The 16,740-nt window shown below is 50.5% G+C and overlaps 1 protein-coding gene across 1 annotated transcript in view; it reads left to right on the top strand.

Moving 5' to 3' along the window:
* Positions 1-15,684, top strand: part of socs7 (suppressor of cytokine signaling 7) — a 49,119-nt gene extending 33,435 nt beyond the window's left edge. The window contains exons 5-10 of the mRNA XM_055656837.1: positions 420-535; positions 1,259-1,427; positions 8,256-8,384; positions 9,760-9,895; positions 10,379-10,531; positions 13,933-15,684. Coding sequence (XP_055512812.1) covers positions 420-535; positions 1,259-1,427; positions 8,256-8,384; positions 9,760-9,895; positions 10,379-10,499 — 671 coding nt within the window. The 3' untranslated portion in view covers positions 10,500-10,531; positions 13,933-15,684. The remainder of the gene's footprint in view (positions 1-419; positions 536-1,258; positions 1,428-8,255; positions 8,385-9,759; positions 9,896-10,378; positions 10,532-13,932) is intronic.
* Positions 15,685-16,740: the final 1,056 nt, after the last annotated feature.

Below are 16,740 nucleotides of genomic sequence, written 5' to 3'. Positions count from 1 at the left end.
ACCCATGAATCTGCCCATGACCGTACTGTGTCTTTTTCGTCGAGTTGGACCATCTTGCTCGCTATAGGATCTTTGGTTTGTTAGCCACAGGGAAGAAGGATTTCCTGCGGCATTCTGTGCTGCATCTTGGTGGAACCAGTCTGTTGCTGAAGGTATCGGGGCATTGTTGAGACTGGGAGCCCCTGTGGTCAGGGGGTTGATTCACCCTGGGTGGAAGTTAAAACCTGGGTGGAAAACATTCCTCTGACACATTCTGTTGAGAAGCTGCAACGTGAAAGGATTGTTTCTTCCTCTGACCCTGCAGTGAGATTAATGCTCATGTTTTAACTTGTGTCCAAGGCCTCCATCATCCTCTGTGCTCTGGGACATCTATCGTCTTGGGTGCTAATTGGGATTTTTTTATTTTACTTGTCACCCAGACACTTTGCAGAGAAACTGTCCCCAAATCCGACCGATGACTCTACAGAATCAGCCTTGTCCGCTGACCAGGAGAGACTCCAACACCTTTGCCGCCAGCTTACGGGAACTGGAGAAGGTACGAGACTTCGCTGTTGCACGCGTGGGGGGGAGGGGACGGTCTTCCAAACGGGATGCCCTCTCTCCCAGGTCTTTACAACTAATCCCAGGTCAGTATTCCCAGAAAACGTAGGAGGGTTTTACTCCAGTCTCATGGCCAATACCTACCCTTGAGCCAGGTGCTTCATAAGTGATAGGAGCAGAATTAGGCCATTCGGCCCCAACAAGTCTACTCCACCATTCAATCATGGCTGATCTATCTTACCCTCTTAACCCCATTCTCCTGCCTTCTCCCCTGACACCCGTTGAAATGAAGAATCTTTCTCTATCTCTGCCTTAAAATATCCATTGACCCCACAGCCTTCTGTGGCAATGAATTCCACAGATTCACCAACCCCTGATGAAATAAATTCCTCCTCGTCTCCTTCCTAAAGGAATGTTCTTTAATTCTGAGGCTATGACCTCTGGTCCCGGACTCTCCCACTAGTGGAAACATCCTCTCCACATCCACTCTGTCCAGGCCTTTCACTCTTGGGTAAGTTACAGTGAGCCCCCCCCCCCCCCCCCCCTCATCGTTCTAATTTGGAGATTGTTTTAGTGGGGTTTTGCAGTGCGCCAGTGTCCCCCCGCATCACTACGCGAGCCGTCAACGCAACCTTGCCCGTGGCGCGGCAGCGTGGGGTGTCCTGGGGGGCATTGTCAGTACGTGAAGGACCAGCGTCTGTCCTGTTGCCCCCTGCAGTGCGGCTGGTACTGGGGCCCGATGAACTGGGACGACGCGGAGATGAAGCTGAAAGGCAAGCCCGACGGCTCGTTCCTGGTGAGGGACAGCTCGGACCCCCGCTACATCCTCAGCCTCAGCTTCCGATCGCAGGGAATCACCCACCACACCAGGATGGAGCACTACCGAGGTGAGGGCCTGGGGCTTCTGACAAGCTGTCCCGCGGAGGGAGGTCTTCAAATAGAGGGGCGGCCGGAGGTGATGCTTCACGCGGATGTTCGAGGGAAGATTCCTGGATGAGCTGGGAAGGATGAACGAGGAAGGAGGAGTGGGAATTCACAAAAACATGATTAGGACGGCGCAGCTGTTGGAGCTGCCGCCTCGCAGCGTCCGAGACCCAGGTTCAAACCCGACCTTGGGTGCTGTCTGTGTGGAGTCTGCACGTTCTGGGTGCTCAGGTCTCCTCGAACTTCCCACAGACATGCGGCGTTGTAGGTTGATTGGCCTCTAGTGTAACTTGCCCCTAGTGTGCAGGGAAAGTGGGACAACGTGGAACTAGGGTGATCGATGGTCGGCACCAACTCTGGGGCCCATGGACCTATTTCCATCTCTAAACTCTGACGATGACGCTCATCCCCTGTTTCTCTCGCGGTTCACAGACTCGCCAGCCGCCTGCCACTGTTGCGGGCTGGAAGAGTCTGTGCACCACGTGTACATGGAGTGCGTGAGGCTGCAGCCCCTGTTCCAATATCTAAAGGGGCTGCTCCTTGCCTTCCGGCTGCATTTCTCATCCACCATCCTCATCTTTGGACACCCTGTGCGTAGGGGAGCGGGTAGGGCTGAAGATGCCCTGGTTGGGTTGCTCCTGGGCCTGGCCAAGATGGCCATCCGCGAGTCACGGCGCCAGGCACAAGAGGGCTCTACGCGTGCCAGCTGCCTGCCCCGTTTTACGCGGTTACACCCACGCTTGTGTTGTGTTAGAGAGGGACTACGCGATGTCCACGGGCATCCTGGGGGATTTCCGGGGTGGAATACGTCCTTGACAAGGAGTGTAACATAGTTGTATAGTAATTTATTTAGTATATTTGTTTGTCGTGGATTATAGTGGTGGCTTCTGCTTTGTTTTGTTGTACTGCAAATATTATTTTTAATAATTGAATACATTTTTTGATTTTAATTTAAAAAAAGTGACACTGAATCGGGCAGAGTGTGGGTGAGTGAGCATGGCACAGCTTCAATGACATTGGTTTAAAATGGGAAATGGGGTGAGGCAGCGGCGGTTAGTTCAGGGGTAACAAAGGGGTAGGCGAGGGTTTGGCAGCAGACTGATCAATAATGTCACAAACTGTTTATGAAATGCAACAAATTCATACGGAGGGTGCAGGGTATTTGGCTGCCACAGGAGATGCAATAACATTATTAAAAAAACATTTGGGCCAGTACATGAACAGGAAAGGTTTTGGGGGTGGGGGGGAGGGGAAGATGGTGTGACTGGTGTAGATGGGGCAACTTCAGTATCAGTATATCTTTATTGTCATTTCCTGATCTTTACCCAGAGGAAAAAAAAAAAAACGTTGCTCAACCAGTGTTCCGTTCAGAGTACAAATAACAAGTAAATAGAAATAAAAAATACATATATCATGAACAAATTAAATTAGACACTCTACTCTCTACTAAACATCAACAGGCGTTCCGATCGACAGCTGCTGCAGTGTGTCCAGGTTGGTGGTTGGTGCGCGATACTTTGGCAGGGGGCTAAGTCCGTTTATCAGTCTTATAGCCTGTGGGAAGAAGCTGAGGAGCATCCTGCTGGTTTTGCAGCTAATGCTCCTGTACCTCTTCCCAGATGGCAGGATGGAGAATATGTGATGCGATGGGTGGTAAGGGTCTTTGATGATGGAGATGGCTCTGTTGATACATCTCTTCCTGTATATGTCCAGCAGGAAAGGGAGTGGAGCACCAATAATCCTGCTGGCGGTCTTCACAATCCTGTCAAGTTGGTGCCGTTCGTACGCCTTGCAGCTCCCGAACCAGGAAGTGATGCCGTTGGTTAATGTGCTCTCGACTGTCCCCCTATAAAAAGTTCGTAGATGTGTAGTGGGGAGACCTGCTTTACGTAGTCTTCGGAGAGAGTGTAGTCGACTGGGCATGGACCAGTAGGATCAGAAGTCGTGTTTGACTCTCAGCGAGCACCATCGTTACAGCTGGCCTCTGTGGCGTTGGCCGATAGACCGGGCCGTGTGGAGCCATGTTGAAGCCGGGTTCTGATCCATGGTCACCCTGACACAGTGTGGTCGACAGTGAGTGTACAGGGCAGAAGCTGCTTGGACTTTGCCACCCCTGCCCATCTGAGCCAAGAGCTCGTTTGGCATCTGGTCTTCTTTGGGATCCCACCCATCAGAGTGAAGAGTTAAAAATCAGAGGAGTCTTGCTCTGCAGATTCATTCTCGACAGCCTAATGCCTCCTGCACTGACTGTGTCACTGCCACCCTAATTTTAATAGACAAGTTCAAGTGTGTTTATTGTCATGTGTCCATGATAGGACAATGAAATTCTTGCTTTGCTTCAGCACACAGAACATAATAGGCATTGTCTGCAAAACACATGAATAAATAAACTGATAAAGTGCAAATAACAAATAATGGGTTATTAATGTTCAGAGTTTTGGCCGAGCCAGGTTTAATAGTGTGATGGCTGTGGGGAAGTAGCTATTTCTGAACCTAGTCGTTGCAGTCTTCAGGCTCCTGTACCTTCTACCTGAAGGTAGCAGGGAGATGAGTGTGTGGCCAGGATGTTGTGGGTCTTTGATGATACTGCCAGCCTTTTTAAGGCAGCGACTTCGATAAATCCCCTCGATAGAAGGAAGGTCAGAGCCGATGATGGACTGGGCAGTGTGCTGTGGAGGCCCAGTCAATGGATATTTTTAAGACGAAGATTGACAGGTTCTTGATTGGTAAGGGTGTCGGGGTTACGGGAAGAAGGCATAAGAATGGGGTTGAGAGGGAGAGATAGATCAGCCTTGATTGAATGGTGGGGTAGACTTGATGGGCTGAATGTCCCAATTCTGCTCCTATCACTTATGAACATGTGAAACCCTTGTGGCTGATGTAATGGAAGATGACATTACTAGAAGAGCCTTTAGATGGTTCACCCTGTGGTTGGTAAATTTCCATTCCTCGCCTACCATGAGGGGCTGATTTCCTGGCAAATGTCACGTTTGTGGGAGCTCGCTCTGCAGGCCCAACCTGTTACATTCCATGCGTTGCATGCTCCAGCTGTTTGGTTTAGCTGCAGCTTCTGGAGAGCTGTCGCTGAATGCAAGCGCCTCCGTTATTACAAGCGCTGTGAAAGACGCACTTGTCGCAGGTGTTAGTCTTACTTTTCATCTCGAAAAACGGATGGATTTATCATCTGGTGCTGCCGTCCTGCGGGGTGGTGCGTGTATGTGTGTGTGCGTATGTGCGTGTGTGTGCGTGTGCATGCGTGTGTGTATGCGTGTGTGTGTGCGTGCGTGTGTATGTGTGTAATATGCGTGTGTGTGTGTGCGTGTGTGTGTGTGTGTGTGAAGGCTGCAATGTGTAGGTGATGGGCAAGCAGATGGTGCTGGCAGTCTTTGGACTCTGCTGTTGTGATTGATAAGCCACGATTACCGGGATTGTTTTCAGCAACAGCAAGCCATCTGTGCTCTCTCTATCCACCATCAGTGTTATTTATGCTCTCTGGAAAGGCCTGCGTTCAGTACCTGTGACTAGTCCCTTGGCGGTCTACCTCCTTCACCAGTACTGTGGTCCTTGTGATATTATGGTGCTTAAATATATTTGGCAGATTAGTTGACGACCATTATCAGTTTAGCCCAGTTCAGTTTAGTTTATTGTCACGTACACCATGAAAAGCGTTTTTGTTGCGTGCTAACCAGTCAGCAGAAAGACAATACATGATTACAATCGAGACATTTACAATGGATAAATACATGATAAAGGGAATAACGTTTAGTGCAAGGTAATACCAGCAAGGTCCAATCAAGGATAGTCCGAAGGTCACCATTGAGGTAGATTGCCACCGCAGCGTAGGTTTACAAGGTGAATTCCCGGGATGGCGGGACTGTCAAATGCTGAGAGAATGGAGCAGCTGGGCTTGTACACTCTGAAATTTAGAAGGATGAGAGGGTATCTCATTGAAACATAAGATTGTTAAGGGTTTGGACACGCTAGAGGCAAGAAACATGTTCCCGATGTTGGGGGAGTCCAGAACCAGGGGCCACAGTTTAAGAATAAGGGGTAAGCCATTTAGAACGGAGACGAGGAAACACTTTTTCTCACAGAGAATGGTGAGTCTGTGGAATTGTCTGCCTCAGAGGGCGGTGGAGGCAGGTTCTCTGGATGCTTTCCAGAGAGAGCTAGATAGGGCTCTTAAAAATAGGGGAGTCAGGGGATATGGGGAGAAGCAGGAACGGGGTACTGATTGGGAATGATCAGCCATGATCACATTGAATGGCGGTGCTGGCTCGAAGGGCCGAATGGCCTACTCCTGCACCTATTGTGTATTGTAGTTTAGCACTGCTCTCTGGTTGTGGTAGGATGGTTCAGTTGCCTGATACTAGCTGGGAAGAAACTGTCCAGAAAATGCCAGTGGGTCATGAAGCATCTCCGGAGAGAGTGAATGGGAACCGTTGCCTGTTCCTTCTCTCCAGAGATGCTGCCTCACCCGCTGAGGTACTCCAGCATTTTGTGCCTACCTTCGATTTAAACCAGCATCTGCAGTTCTTTCTTACACAGATAGTAAATGGGTGACGGTTAGGATCGAGTCCCGACCCGAAAAGGTCGCCCACCCATGTTCTCCAGAGATGCTGCCAGTCCCGCTGAGTTACTCCAGCACTCTGTCCTCTCTCCTCTCTCCTCTCTCAGCTGCCTGACCTGCTGAGTTTTCTAGCATTTTCTGTTTATATTTCAGATTCCCAGCATCTGCAGTTCTGATCTGATCTCCCTGTCACGGAACAGTGTGGCTGTGACCTGATTAATTGGTTTCTGAGCTAATTGGGTTGTGGGGAGTGTAGACCTTGCTGCCTTTCCACACCCTGCCTTTTATTTTTTCGAACCGTTATTGTTTAAACGTCAAAAACCCCGCGGTACGCACTAAATTGCGTTGGCACTGTGCTGTATCTTGCCCCAGATCTAGTTCTGAGTAATAGGTGCAGGAGTAGGTCATTCTGGCCCTTCGAGCCAGCACCGCCATTCAACGTGATCATGGCTGATCATCCACCATCAGTACCCCCGTTCCTGCCTTCTCCCCATATCCCTTGACTCCGCTATCCCTAAGAGCTCTACCTAACAATGACTATAGAACGACACTGTAGCCTGGAATTAGTAAATGGCGGTGTTTCAAAAGCAGCCAGTCTGCCAGTCGGTGTGAAGCAGTAACCGGCTGTTTGTCTGTGGCATTGTGGCTTCTGAACAATTTAGTGAACTTTGAGGTTTTAATTACTTGGAACGACACCGCACAGGAAGAGGCTATTTGGCACTTCATGTCTGTGCTGGCTCTTAAAGTGTAGGAGGGAACTGCAGATGCTGGTCGGAGACCACGGCCTTGTCGGCTACGGAAGCTGCGGTCTCCAGCTAGGAAGCGGCCGTTCCAGGTGGCCCAGCCGCTGAGAGGACTCTCCTGACGCCGGGGGCAAGATCACCCGGTGAGAACGGCCAGGAACATCGGGCCTCCATAGAGGCAATTGTGGTGGCCTCGATAGGCCTGACTTTGGGTGAACTTGGGGTTGGGGACTGGACATTGTGCCTTCCCCCACAGTGGTATCCATTGTGGGGGGATGATTTTTTTTTTGTCTGTAAGGTAATCCTGTTAGTCTGTGTCCAAGATGGCTGTCGTGAAGGGAGAGTGGACGCTGGCGAGCTTTAGCTGCCGCTGCTCTCTCTTCACACTGTGTTTTTGATTTTTTGTTTTTGGACTGAATTCTGTTTTTAATTTGTGTTTCTGTGATGTCCTTATTATTTATTTTATTCTGATTATATGTTTTTTATTCCTGTTAATCTCTGTAAGGTGTCCTTGAGATTTCTGAAAGGCGCCCAAAAATAAAATTTATTATTATTATTATTATTACACCGAAGATAGACACAAAATGCTGTAGTGACTCAGCGGGACAGGCAGCATCTCTGGAGAGAAGGATTGGGTGACGTTACAGATTTGAGACGCTTCGGACACTTTTAAGACTGCTCCCCAGTTAGTCCCGGCCCTTTTGGCAGGTTCATCTTTTCCCTTTTTTGCCAAACATTTAAGTTCCGGTTGAACCTCCTTCCGTTGCCCCCCCCCATCCCCCCCGAGGCAGCGCTTTGCAGCTGACAGCAGCTCCGTGTGAAAGTGTCCGCTAACCCCAATCGGCCTCTGCAGAGTGTGGCTGCCCACCAATCTGTCACACCAAATGATTTCCCTTTATTTACAAATTAAATCTTTTGGGGCAAGAAGGCGTGTTGTGAATCATCCATCTTCCTGGCGTCTGTCCCCTGCACAGCGATCAACTTTGTCCCAGTTAAATGGGGCCTTTTGTCCCCTTCCATTCAAGTACATTTGAGCTCAGGAAGATGAGGGGTGATCTTATAGAAGTGTACATAATCACGAGAGGAATAGATCGGGTAGACGCACTGCCCAGAGTAGGGCAATCGGGAACCAGAGGACTTGGGTTTAAGGTGAGTGAGGGGGAAGATTTAAGGGGAACTTGAGGGCAAGATTCGACAGTACAATCGATCTTCTACGAATAGGTGGTCAGCGAAGACTCGATGGGCCAAAGGGCCTGTTTCCATGCTGTATCTATGGTCTACGGTACAAACGGCACTGGAAACATGGTGACTCTAATCCACTGCTTCAGAATCCGCTGCCTTACTCTTGCCCTGCGAGTGTGATTTTGCCGATGTACAGTAAGATTGTCACTGAACTGATCGAGTACATTTAGCAGTGAAGTGTCACTGAGCCGTTCGTTACCTGACTGCCGCTCACTCTGCCCGTGCTTTCACCGCAGGTACCTTCAGCTTGTGGTGCCATCCAAAATTTGAAGACCGTTGCCAATCTGTGGTGGAGTTCATCGAGAGGGCCATCATGCATTCCAAAAACGGAAAGTTCCTCTACTTCCTGCGTTCCAGAGTTCCTGGTAAATACCTTTTGTAGCTTGGAGCCTTGTATTTTGTATAAAGCACCTGCTTTGTGTAACCTCTGGTCTGTCCTTGACACTCCCTGAGTGGGGCCAGTGTGCCTGGGATCTAGGTGTGTTGTGCAGTCCTTGTGTAGACCTTGTGCAGGCCTCTCGTCTTCCAACACTTCACACCCATGGTCACAAATGCACCTGCACGCATACACACACGCGTACACGCATATACACGCATGCACGCACGCGTACACGCATGCACATACACGCGCACATATACACATGCACATACACGCGCACATACACGCACGCGTACACGCACATACACGCATGCACATACATACACGCGCACATACACACACGCGTACACGCACATACACGCATGCACATACACGCGCACATACACTCACACGCGTACACGCACATACACGCATGCACATACACGCGCACACGCGTACACACACATACACGCATGCACACACGCGCGCGCGTACACGCACGCGTACACGCACATATACGCATGCACATACACGCACGCGTACACGCACATGCGCTCACTCACCACCTGACGTCCATGACCAGAGCTTTCTCCACACAAAAGAGACAAAATGTTGGAGTAACTCAGCAGGTCAGGCAGCATCCCTGGAGGACACGGATGGGTCGGGACCCTTCCCCAGGGATTCTGCCTGATCCGCTGAGTTATTCCAACCTTTTGTGTCCTACCTTGGTGAACCAGCATCTGCCGTTCATTCTCGCACATAAAATGAAATTCAGCAGATTGTGCTGCACCCGAGGTTAAGGGAAGGACTTGCTAGTCGGTGTGCTGGGATTTTCAATTAGGAAGGAGAGGATGGCTCCAGGTTTGACCCTTTGTCCTTAAGGGGGAGTCAGTGCAGGAACACCAGCAGGCACGGCTAGTGCTGTATATTTTTACACGTGTCCTTTCCTTGAGGTCGATGATGATTGATTGACTTTGACAGGTTGAGGTTTCAGCCAGCGAATGACCCGGGGCTTTGATGAGCCTGGTTGTGATTGAGCGAGTCTCCACTTCATTACGTGGAGCTGTCTGTTCCCAGACTGCGGCATCTTCGGCACAACACGCAATGCTGTAATGGTGCTGCCCCTGCCCATGTGCCCCCATGCCATCTCACCCCTCTGCCCACGTGCCCCCATGCCATCTCACCCCTCTGCCCATGTGCCCCCATGCCATCTCACCCCTCTGCCCATGTGCCCCCATGCCATCTCACCCCTCTACCCACGTGCCAATTATATGGGATGTGGGGAGGGGGGAGTGTGCGGGGAGGAGGGGAGTGTGTTATAGAGGGGTGGGGTGTGGGTCCACAGCGCTCTTTGACCCGCTGCATTTCTCCTCCTGCTGCAGGTCTGCCTCCGACTCCAGTGCAGCTCCTCTACCCCGTCTCCCGTTTCAGCAACGTGAAGTCCCTGCAGCATCTGTGCCGCTTCCGCATCCGGCAGCTGGTCCGGATCGACCACGTCCCTGACCTGCCGCTGCCCAAGTGAGTAAACGGCCAGTGTGGGGGCGAGAGTGTGGGGGGGGGGGGGGTGGGGGCGTGGGTGGGGGTCAGTGTGGGGGGGAGGTCAGTGTGGGCGGGAGGTGAGTGTGTACGATGGTGTGAGTATATGCGGAACCTGTGCAGTTCATTGTTCCTGCAACAACAGGATCGTGTGGCTCATGGGATACAAGGAGCTGTGGAGACTGGGAATAGAGTGGGTCGTCAACCAGTGAGCCAGCATGGGTAGTTTGGGCTGAATGGCCACAACCCATCCACCTGTACTAATAATTTCTTGATTATTGAGGTTATGGGGAGAAGGCAGGAGAATGGGGTTAGGAGGGAGAGGTAGATCAGCCATGATTGAATGGTTGAGTGGACTTGATGGGCCGAATGGCCTAAGTCTACTTCTATTCATTATGACCTGATGACAGAGGCGTGGGTTATGTTGCGGTCGGCTCCCAACTGACTGTCACCCGTCTTGTCCAGGCCCCTCATCTCGTACCTGCGCAAGTTCTACTACTATGACCCCGAGGAGGAGACTTACTTGTCTCTGAGAGAAGCCCGCCTCAACACAGCCCCCGAACACGACATGGACACGCAGACGTAGCGGGTGCGGAGTGGCGGCTGGAATCGTCTACAGTAAGACAGCACAGACCTCCGCGTGGGCCGGTCCTCGCTTTGATTCTCTGCCGTGGTCTTCCCGGCTTTGGATAACTTGGCTATTATTTGGTGTGTGACAGCGTGGTACTGATTAGGTTCACGTTTGACGGCACTGGGCCTGTACTGCACTCACTGGAGTTTACAAGGATGAGCAGGAAGGTGGGGGGGGGGGGGGGGGGGGGGCAATGCTCATTGAAACTAACCAGATAGTGAAAGGCCTGGATAGAGTGGATGTGGTGCGGATGTTTCCACTAGTGGGAGAGTCTAGGACCAGAGGCCACGGCCTCAGAATTAAAGGACGTAGCTTTAGAAAGGAAATAAGGAGCAATTTCTTTAGTCAGAGGGTGGTGAATCTGTGGCCTTCATTGCCACAGAAGGCTGTGGAGGACCAGTGGATAGATTTAAGGCGGAGACTGACAGATTCTTGATTAGTGCAGATGTCGGGTTATGGGGAGAAGGCAGGAGAATGGGGTTAGGAGGGAGAGATAGATCAGCCATGATTGAAATGCCGAGTAGACTTGATGGGCCGAATGGCCTAGATCACTTATGAGCGCTAGAAGTACAAGCATGAGGAGGCCACTCCAGGCCGTTCAGTACCGAGCAAAGATCCTATAGCGAGCAAGACGGTCCAACTCGACGAAAAAGACGTAGTACGGTCATGGGCAGATTCATGGGTAATATTCGGCCCCATTTCCGTAACCGGCTTCCGTCTCCGCACCAAAGATCCCGTAGGATACTAGCGCGGAGACGGAAGCCGGTTACGGAAACATCCTCGTAAAAATAAAAGTTATTTGCTAAAAATATTCTCCTCATTTTCCGAATTTTAATTTATTGACACAAACTGTTCTCCCGCAACGTTGATTACACAGCGAGTCGGGTCGGGTTGGGTCGGGTTACTGAAATGGATGGAAAAAAGGCCCACGGGTTACTGAAATGGATGGAAAAAAAGGCCCACGGGTTACTGGAATGGATGAAAAAAAGGCCCTCGGCAGTCCGCTCCGTTGCGTACGACATGCCAGCCCATTGCATTTAGCAGTAGTGGTCTGTCTTGCTCCACTAAGGGATCTTTGGTACCGAGGGAGTGCAGCATTGTGGGGGGGGTAGCCAGCTGAGCTGGGCAGCACAGTGGTGCAGCGGTAGAGCTGCTGCCTCATCCACTCTATCCAGGCCTCCGCCGATTTGCTTCATTGGACGTTCCACTTTGCTCCTTGGTGACGAGGGTTCAGTGCGGAGGTCGGCGCGCGCGCGGCCCCGTGCGTTTGGGATATACTGGGACTGAGACAAAGTGTTGAAGGAGGAACTTCTAACACTAGATATGTGAAAAGAAAGAGATTAGTTAAAACAAATGTAGATCCCTTGCAGTCAGAAACAGGTGAGTTGATCATGGGGAACAAGGATATGGCGGACCAATTGAATAACTACTTTGGTTCCGTCTTCACAAAGGAAGACATAAATAATCTGCCGGAAATAGCAGGGGCCCGCGGGTCAAATGAGATGGAGGAATTGAGTGAAATCCAGGTTAGCCGGGAAGTGGTGTTGGGTAAATTGAATGGATTAAAGGCCGATAAATCCCCAGGGCCAGATAGGCTGCATCCCAGAGTACTTAAGGAAGTAGCTCCAGAAATAGTGGATGCATTAGTAATAATCTTTCAAAACTCTTTAGATTCTGGAGTAGTTCCTGAAGATTGGCGGGTAGCAAACGTAACCCCACTTTTTAAGAAGGGAGGGAGAGAGAAAATGGGGAATTACAGACCAGTTAGTCTAACATCGTAGTGGGGAAACTGCTAGAGTCAGTTATTAAAGATGGGATAGCAGCACATTTGGAAAGTGGGTGAAATCATTGGACAAAGTCAGCATGGATTTACGAAAGGTAAATCATGTCTGACGAATCTTATAGAATTTTTCGAGGATGTAACCTGGATAGGGGAGAACCAGTGGATGTGGTGTATCTGGACTTCTGGAAGGCTTTCCACAAGGTCCCACATAAGAGATTAGTATACAAACTTAAAGCACAAGGCATTGGGGGTTCAGTATTGATGTGGATAGAGAACTGGCTGGCAAACAGGAAGCAAAGAGTAGGAGTAAACGGGTCCTTTTCACAATGGCAGGCAGTGACTAGTGGGGTACCCCAAGGCTCAGTACTGGGACCCCAGCTATTTACAATATATATTAATGATCTGGATGAGGGAATTGAAGGCAATATCTCCAAGTTTGCGGATGACACTAAGCTGGGGGGCAGTGTTAGCTGTGAGGAGGATGCTAGGAGACTGCAAGGTGACTTGGATAGGCTGGGTGAGTGGGCAAATGTTTGGCAGATGCAGTATAATGTGGATAAATGTGAGGTTATCCATTTTGGTGGCAAAAACGGGAAAGCAGACTATTATCTAAATGGTGGCCGATTGGGAAAGGGGGAGATGCAGCGAGACCTGGGTGTCATGGTACACCAGTCATTGAAGGTAGGCATGCAGGTGCAGCAGGCAGTAAAGAAAGCGAATAGTATGTTAGCTTTCATTGCAAAAGGATTTGAGTATAGGAGCAGGGAGGTTCTACTGCAGTTGTACAGGGTCTTGGTGAGACCACACCTGGAGTATTGCGTACAGTTTTGGTCTCCAAATCTGAGGAAGGACATTATTGCCATAGAGGGAGTGCAGAGACGGTTCACCAGACATATTCCTGGGATGTCAGGACTGTCTTATGAAGAAAGGGATCTTATAGAAACTTACAAAATTCTTACGGGGTTGGACAGGCTAGATGCAGGAAGATTGTTCCCGATGTTGGGGAAGTCCAGGACAAGGGGTCACAGCTTAAGGAGGGGGAAATCCTTTAAAACCGAGATGAGAAGAACTTTTTTCACACAGAGAGTGGTGAATCTCTGGAACTCTCTGCCACAGAGGGTAGTTGAGGCCAGTTCATTGGCTATATTTAAGAGGGAGTTAGATGTGGCCCTTGTGGCTAAGGGGATCAGGGGGTATGGAGAGAAGGCAGGTATGGGATACTGAGTTGGATGATCAGCCATGATCATATTGAATGGTGGTGCAGGCTCGAAGGGCCGAATGGCCTACTCCTGCACCTAATTTCTATGTTTCTATGTTTCTATGAACTGCAGATGCTTGAAAATCGAAGGTAGACAAAAGTGCTGGAGAAACTCAGCGGGTGCGGCAGCATCTATGGAGCGAAGGAAATGGGCAAAAGTTTCGGCCCGAAACCCCGGAAGGAACTAGGTAACGTTTCGGGCCGAAACCCTTTTGGGTTTCGTCCCGAAACGTTGCCTATTTCCTTCGCTCCATGGATGCTGCTGCCCCCCGCTGAGTTTCCTCCAGCACCTTGGACTGAGACAGTGGGGTTGACCCTGCCTCTCTCCGCCCCCCCCCCCAACGCAGGTCCGATCGCTACTGTGGGCGGCGGGAACAGCAGAGTACGACGGGATCGCCAAGCCGGCACCGATGAGGGGGGCTCGACCGATCTTCTGGAAGTGCGCGCTCCTCACTCCCGACGCTGACGTGGACCCGTCGTGGCGCGAGTGGCTGTGGTGCGGAGTGGGCCCGGAGCCCGGTGGACATTCCTCCCGGAACAGGTGAAGACAGGAAAACAGGACAATCAAGCGACCGACCGATGGTGGATTTGCACTTTCTGCTGAGACAGACTGGCGTTAGTTACTAACAGCTTTATACTGGAGAGAGAGAGAGAGAGAGACACACACACACACACACACGCTCACACACACACGCACAGATCTCCTGCTTCCAGAGACATTCTACAACGCCGACATCCCTGAGAGGGGTCGAATGTCTGGAAGGGTTATATTGCACAATGTTTGTTTTTTTGTTTTTGTTAATTCATGGATTAAACTACTGGTTGTATGTTTGCAGGCTGTTCAACTTGATAATTTATGGAAATCATTTATAAGTGACTTGCTTGATCTGGCCGGATTTCACCTTCTCTGCCTGAAGGCCAGCGTTCTCCCTGTGCCACGCTCCACAGACGCTGACTCAGCCAAGTTGCCACCCCCAGGGTGAAGCTGCCACCCCGGGGTGAAGGTCCCAGCCAGAGGTGACGATACTTTATTGTCACACGTGCAGCGAAATGCTTTGTGTTTTCCTACAAGGTACACAAACGGGGTTGCCACAAAGGTACAAAAGGAAATCATTCCTTCTTCCTCCCCCGTCACCCGCTCCCCCCTTCGTTCACAATCGACAATTCACAATAGACAACAGGTGCAGGAGTTGGCCATTTGGCCCTTCGAGCCTTAAATGTGATCATGGCTGAGATATTGTTGAAATACAATTATTTTAAAGAAGTGACGGGATTGAAAACAGTGACAGTCTCACCTCTGTTAGAAGGAGGAAGGCAAAATGTGTAACTAGTTTGTTAGTCTTATAGACAATAGGTGCAGGAGTAGGCCATTCGACTCTTCGAGCCAGCACCGCCATTCAATGTGATCGTGGCTGATCATCCCCAGTCAGTACCCCGTTCCTGCCTTCTCCCCATATCCCCTGAATCCGCTATTTTTAAGAGCCCTATCTAGCTCTCTCTTGAAAGCAACCAGAGAACCTGCCTCCACCGCCCTCTGAGGCAGAGAATTCCACAGACTCACCACTCTCTGTGAGAAAAAGTGTTTCCTCGTCTCCGTTCTAAATGGCTTACTCCTTATTCTTAAACTGTGTGGCCCCTGGTTCTGGACTCCCCCCAACATCGGGAACATGTTTCCTGCCTCTAGCGTGTCCAAACCCTTAACAATCTTATATGTTTCAATGAGATCCCCTCTCATCCTTCTAAACTCCACCTGGCCAACACCTGGCACAGTCATTGTGCCCAGAGTAAAATGACAGTGGTTGGCCTTGGACTGTAAACATGATTTCTGATACAATTAAAACAGCTGTATTATCCGTCCTTGCAATGTCCGTGGAACTGTGAGAGGAAGTGGCCAAACAAATCTGTTGAGATACCTGACCCCCCCCCCCCATGGTCCATTACCCAAGTGTTATTCAGAATAGCCCCAACATGAATCGCAGGAGAGCCCAGTGCAGAGCTGGAGTTAGGGTGAGGACACTGAACCGGCTCATTTTAGACCCTAGGCACACAAAAATGCTGGGGATACTCAGCGGGTGCAGCAGCATCTATGGAGCGAAGGAAATAGGTAATGTTTCAGGCCGAAACAATGAAGGAAATAGGCGACGTTTCGGGCCGAAACCCCTGAAGGAAATAGGCAACGTTTCGGGACGAAACCCTTAGGCAACGTTTCGGGACGAAACCCGGAAGGGTTTCGTCCCGAAACGTTGCCTATTTCCTTCGCTCCATAGATGCTGCTGCACCCGCTGAGTTTCTCCAGCATTTTTGTGTACCTTCCATTTTCCAGCATCTGCAGTTCCTTCTTAAACATTTTAGACCCTTTCTGAAGAAGGGGCCTCGATGTTGTCTGACCGGCTGAGTTACTCCAGTGTTTTGTGTCTACCTTAGGCTCATTTTCGGGTCGTACGCGTGGAGTCAAGGCCCTTCGGCCCAACTTGCCCCTCGTCCTCCTGCGCTCCAAGGAACGAAGCCCTCGCCTGCCCGACCTCTCCCCATAGCGCGCGGCCACAGCCTCGTAAACCACCTCCGCCCCCTCTGTATCTCCTTCCATCTTCATTCTACGAAGGGAAATATCAGCAGTTATTGCCCCAGGTTGATTTTCGTCGAGGACGGGGAACCAGCTAAAAATCTCAGACCATGTGTGAAACTGAGTTTCAGTTGCTGGCCTGTGATGAGAGGCTTCTGGACCTTGCGACTTTATTTTGCAATGAAGCCCTGTGCCCACATAATTGATCAATAATTTCCATGCGAGGGGCCTGAGGGTTTTATAAATGCACGACTCAGGACTGAATAGGTGCAGGAGTAGGCCATTCGGCCCTCGAGCCAGCACTGCCATGAATGTGATCATGGCTGACAAATCAGTACCCCGTGCAGGGGTACTAGGCCATTTTGGCCCTTTTAAGAGGGAAGATGTGGCAAGGGGATCAGGGGGTATCAGAGAAGGCATACAGGATACTTGATCATCCCCAATCATATTGAATGGCGGTGCAGGCTCGAAGGGCCGAATGGCCTACTCCTGCACCTAATTTCTATGTTTCTATATCCCCTGACTCCGCTATTTTTAAGGGCCCTATCTAGCTCTCTCTTGAAAGCATCCAGAGAACCTGCCTCCACCGCCC

The sequence above is a fragment of the Leucoraja erinacea genome, chromosome 27 (assembly GCF_028641065.1).
Source record: "Leucoraja erinacea ecotype New England chromosome 27, Leri_hhj_1, whole genome shotgun sequence".
Classification (NCBI taxonomy): Eukaryota; Metazoa; Chordata; class Chondrichthyes; order Rajiformes; family Rajidae; genus Leucoraja; species Leucoraja erinaceus.
Note: the sequence above shows the minus strand (reverse complement) of the source record. Positions and strands in the feature narration are given on the sequence as shown.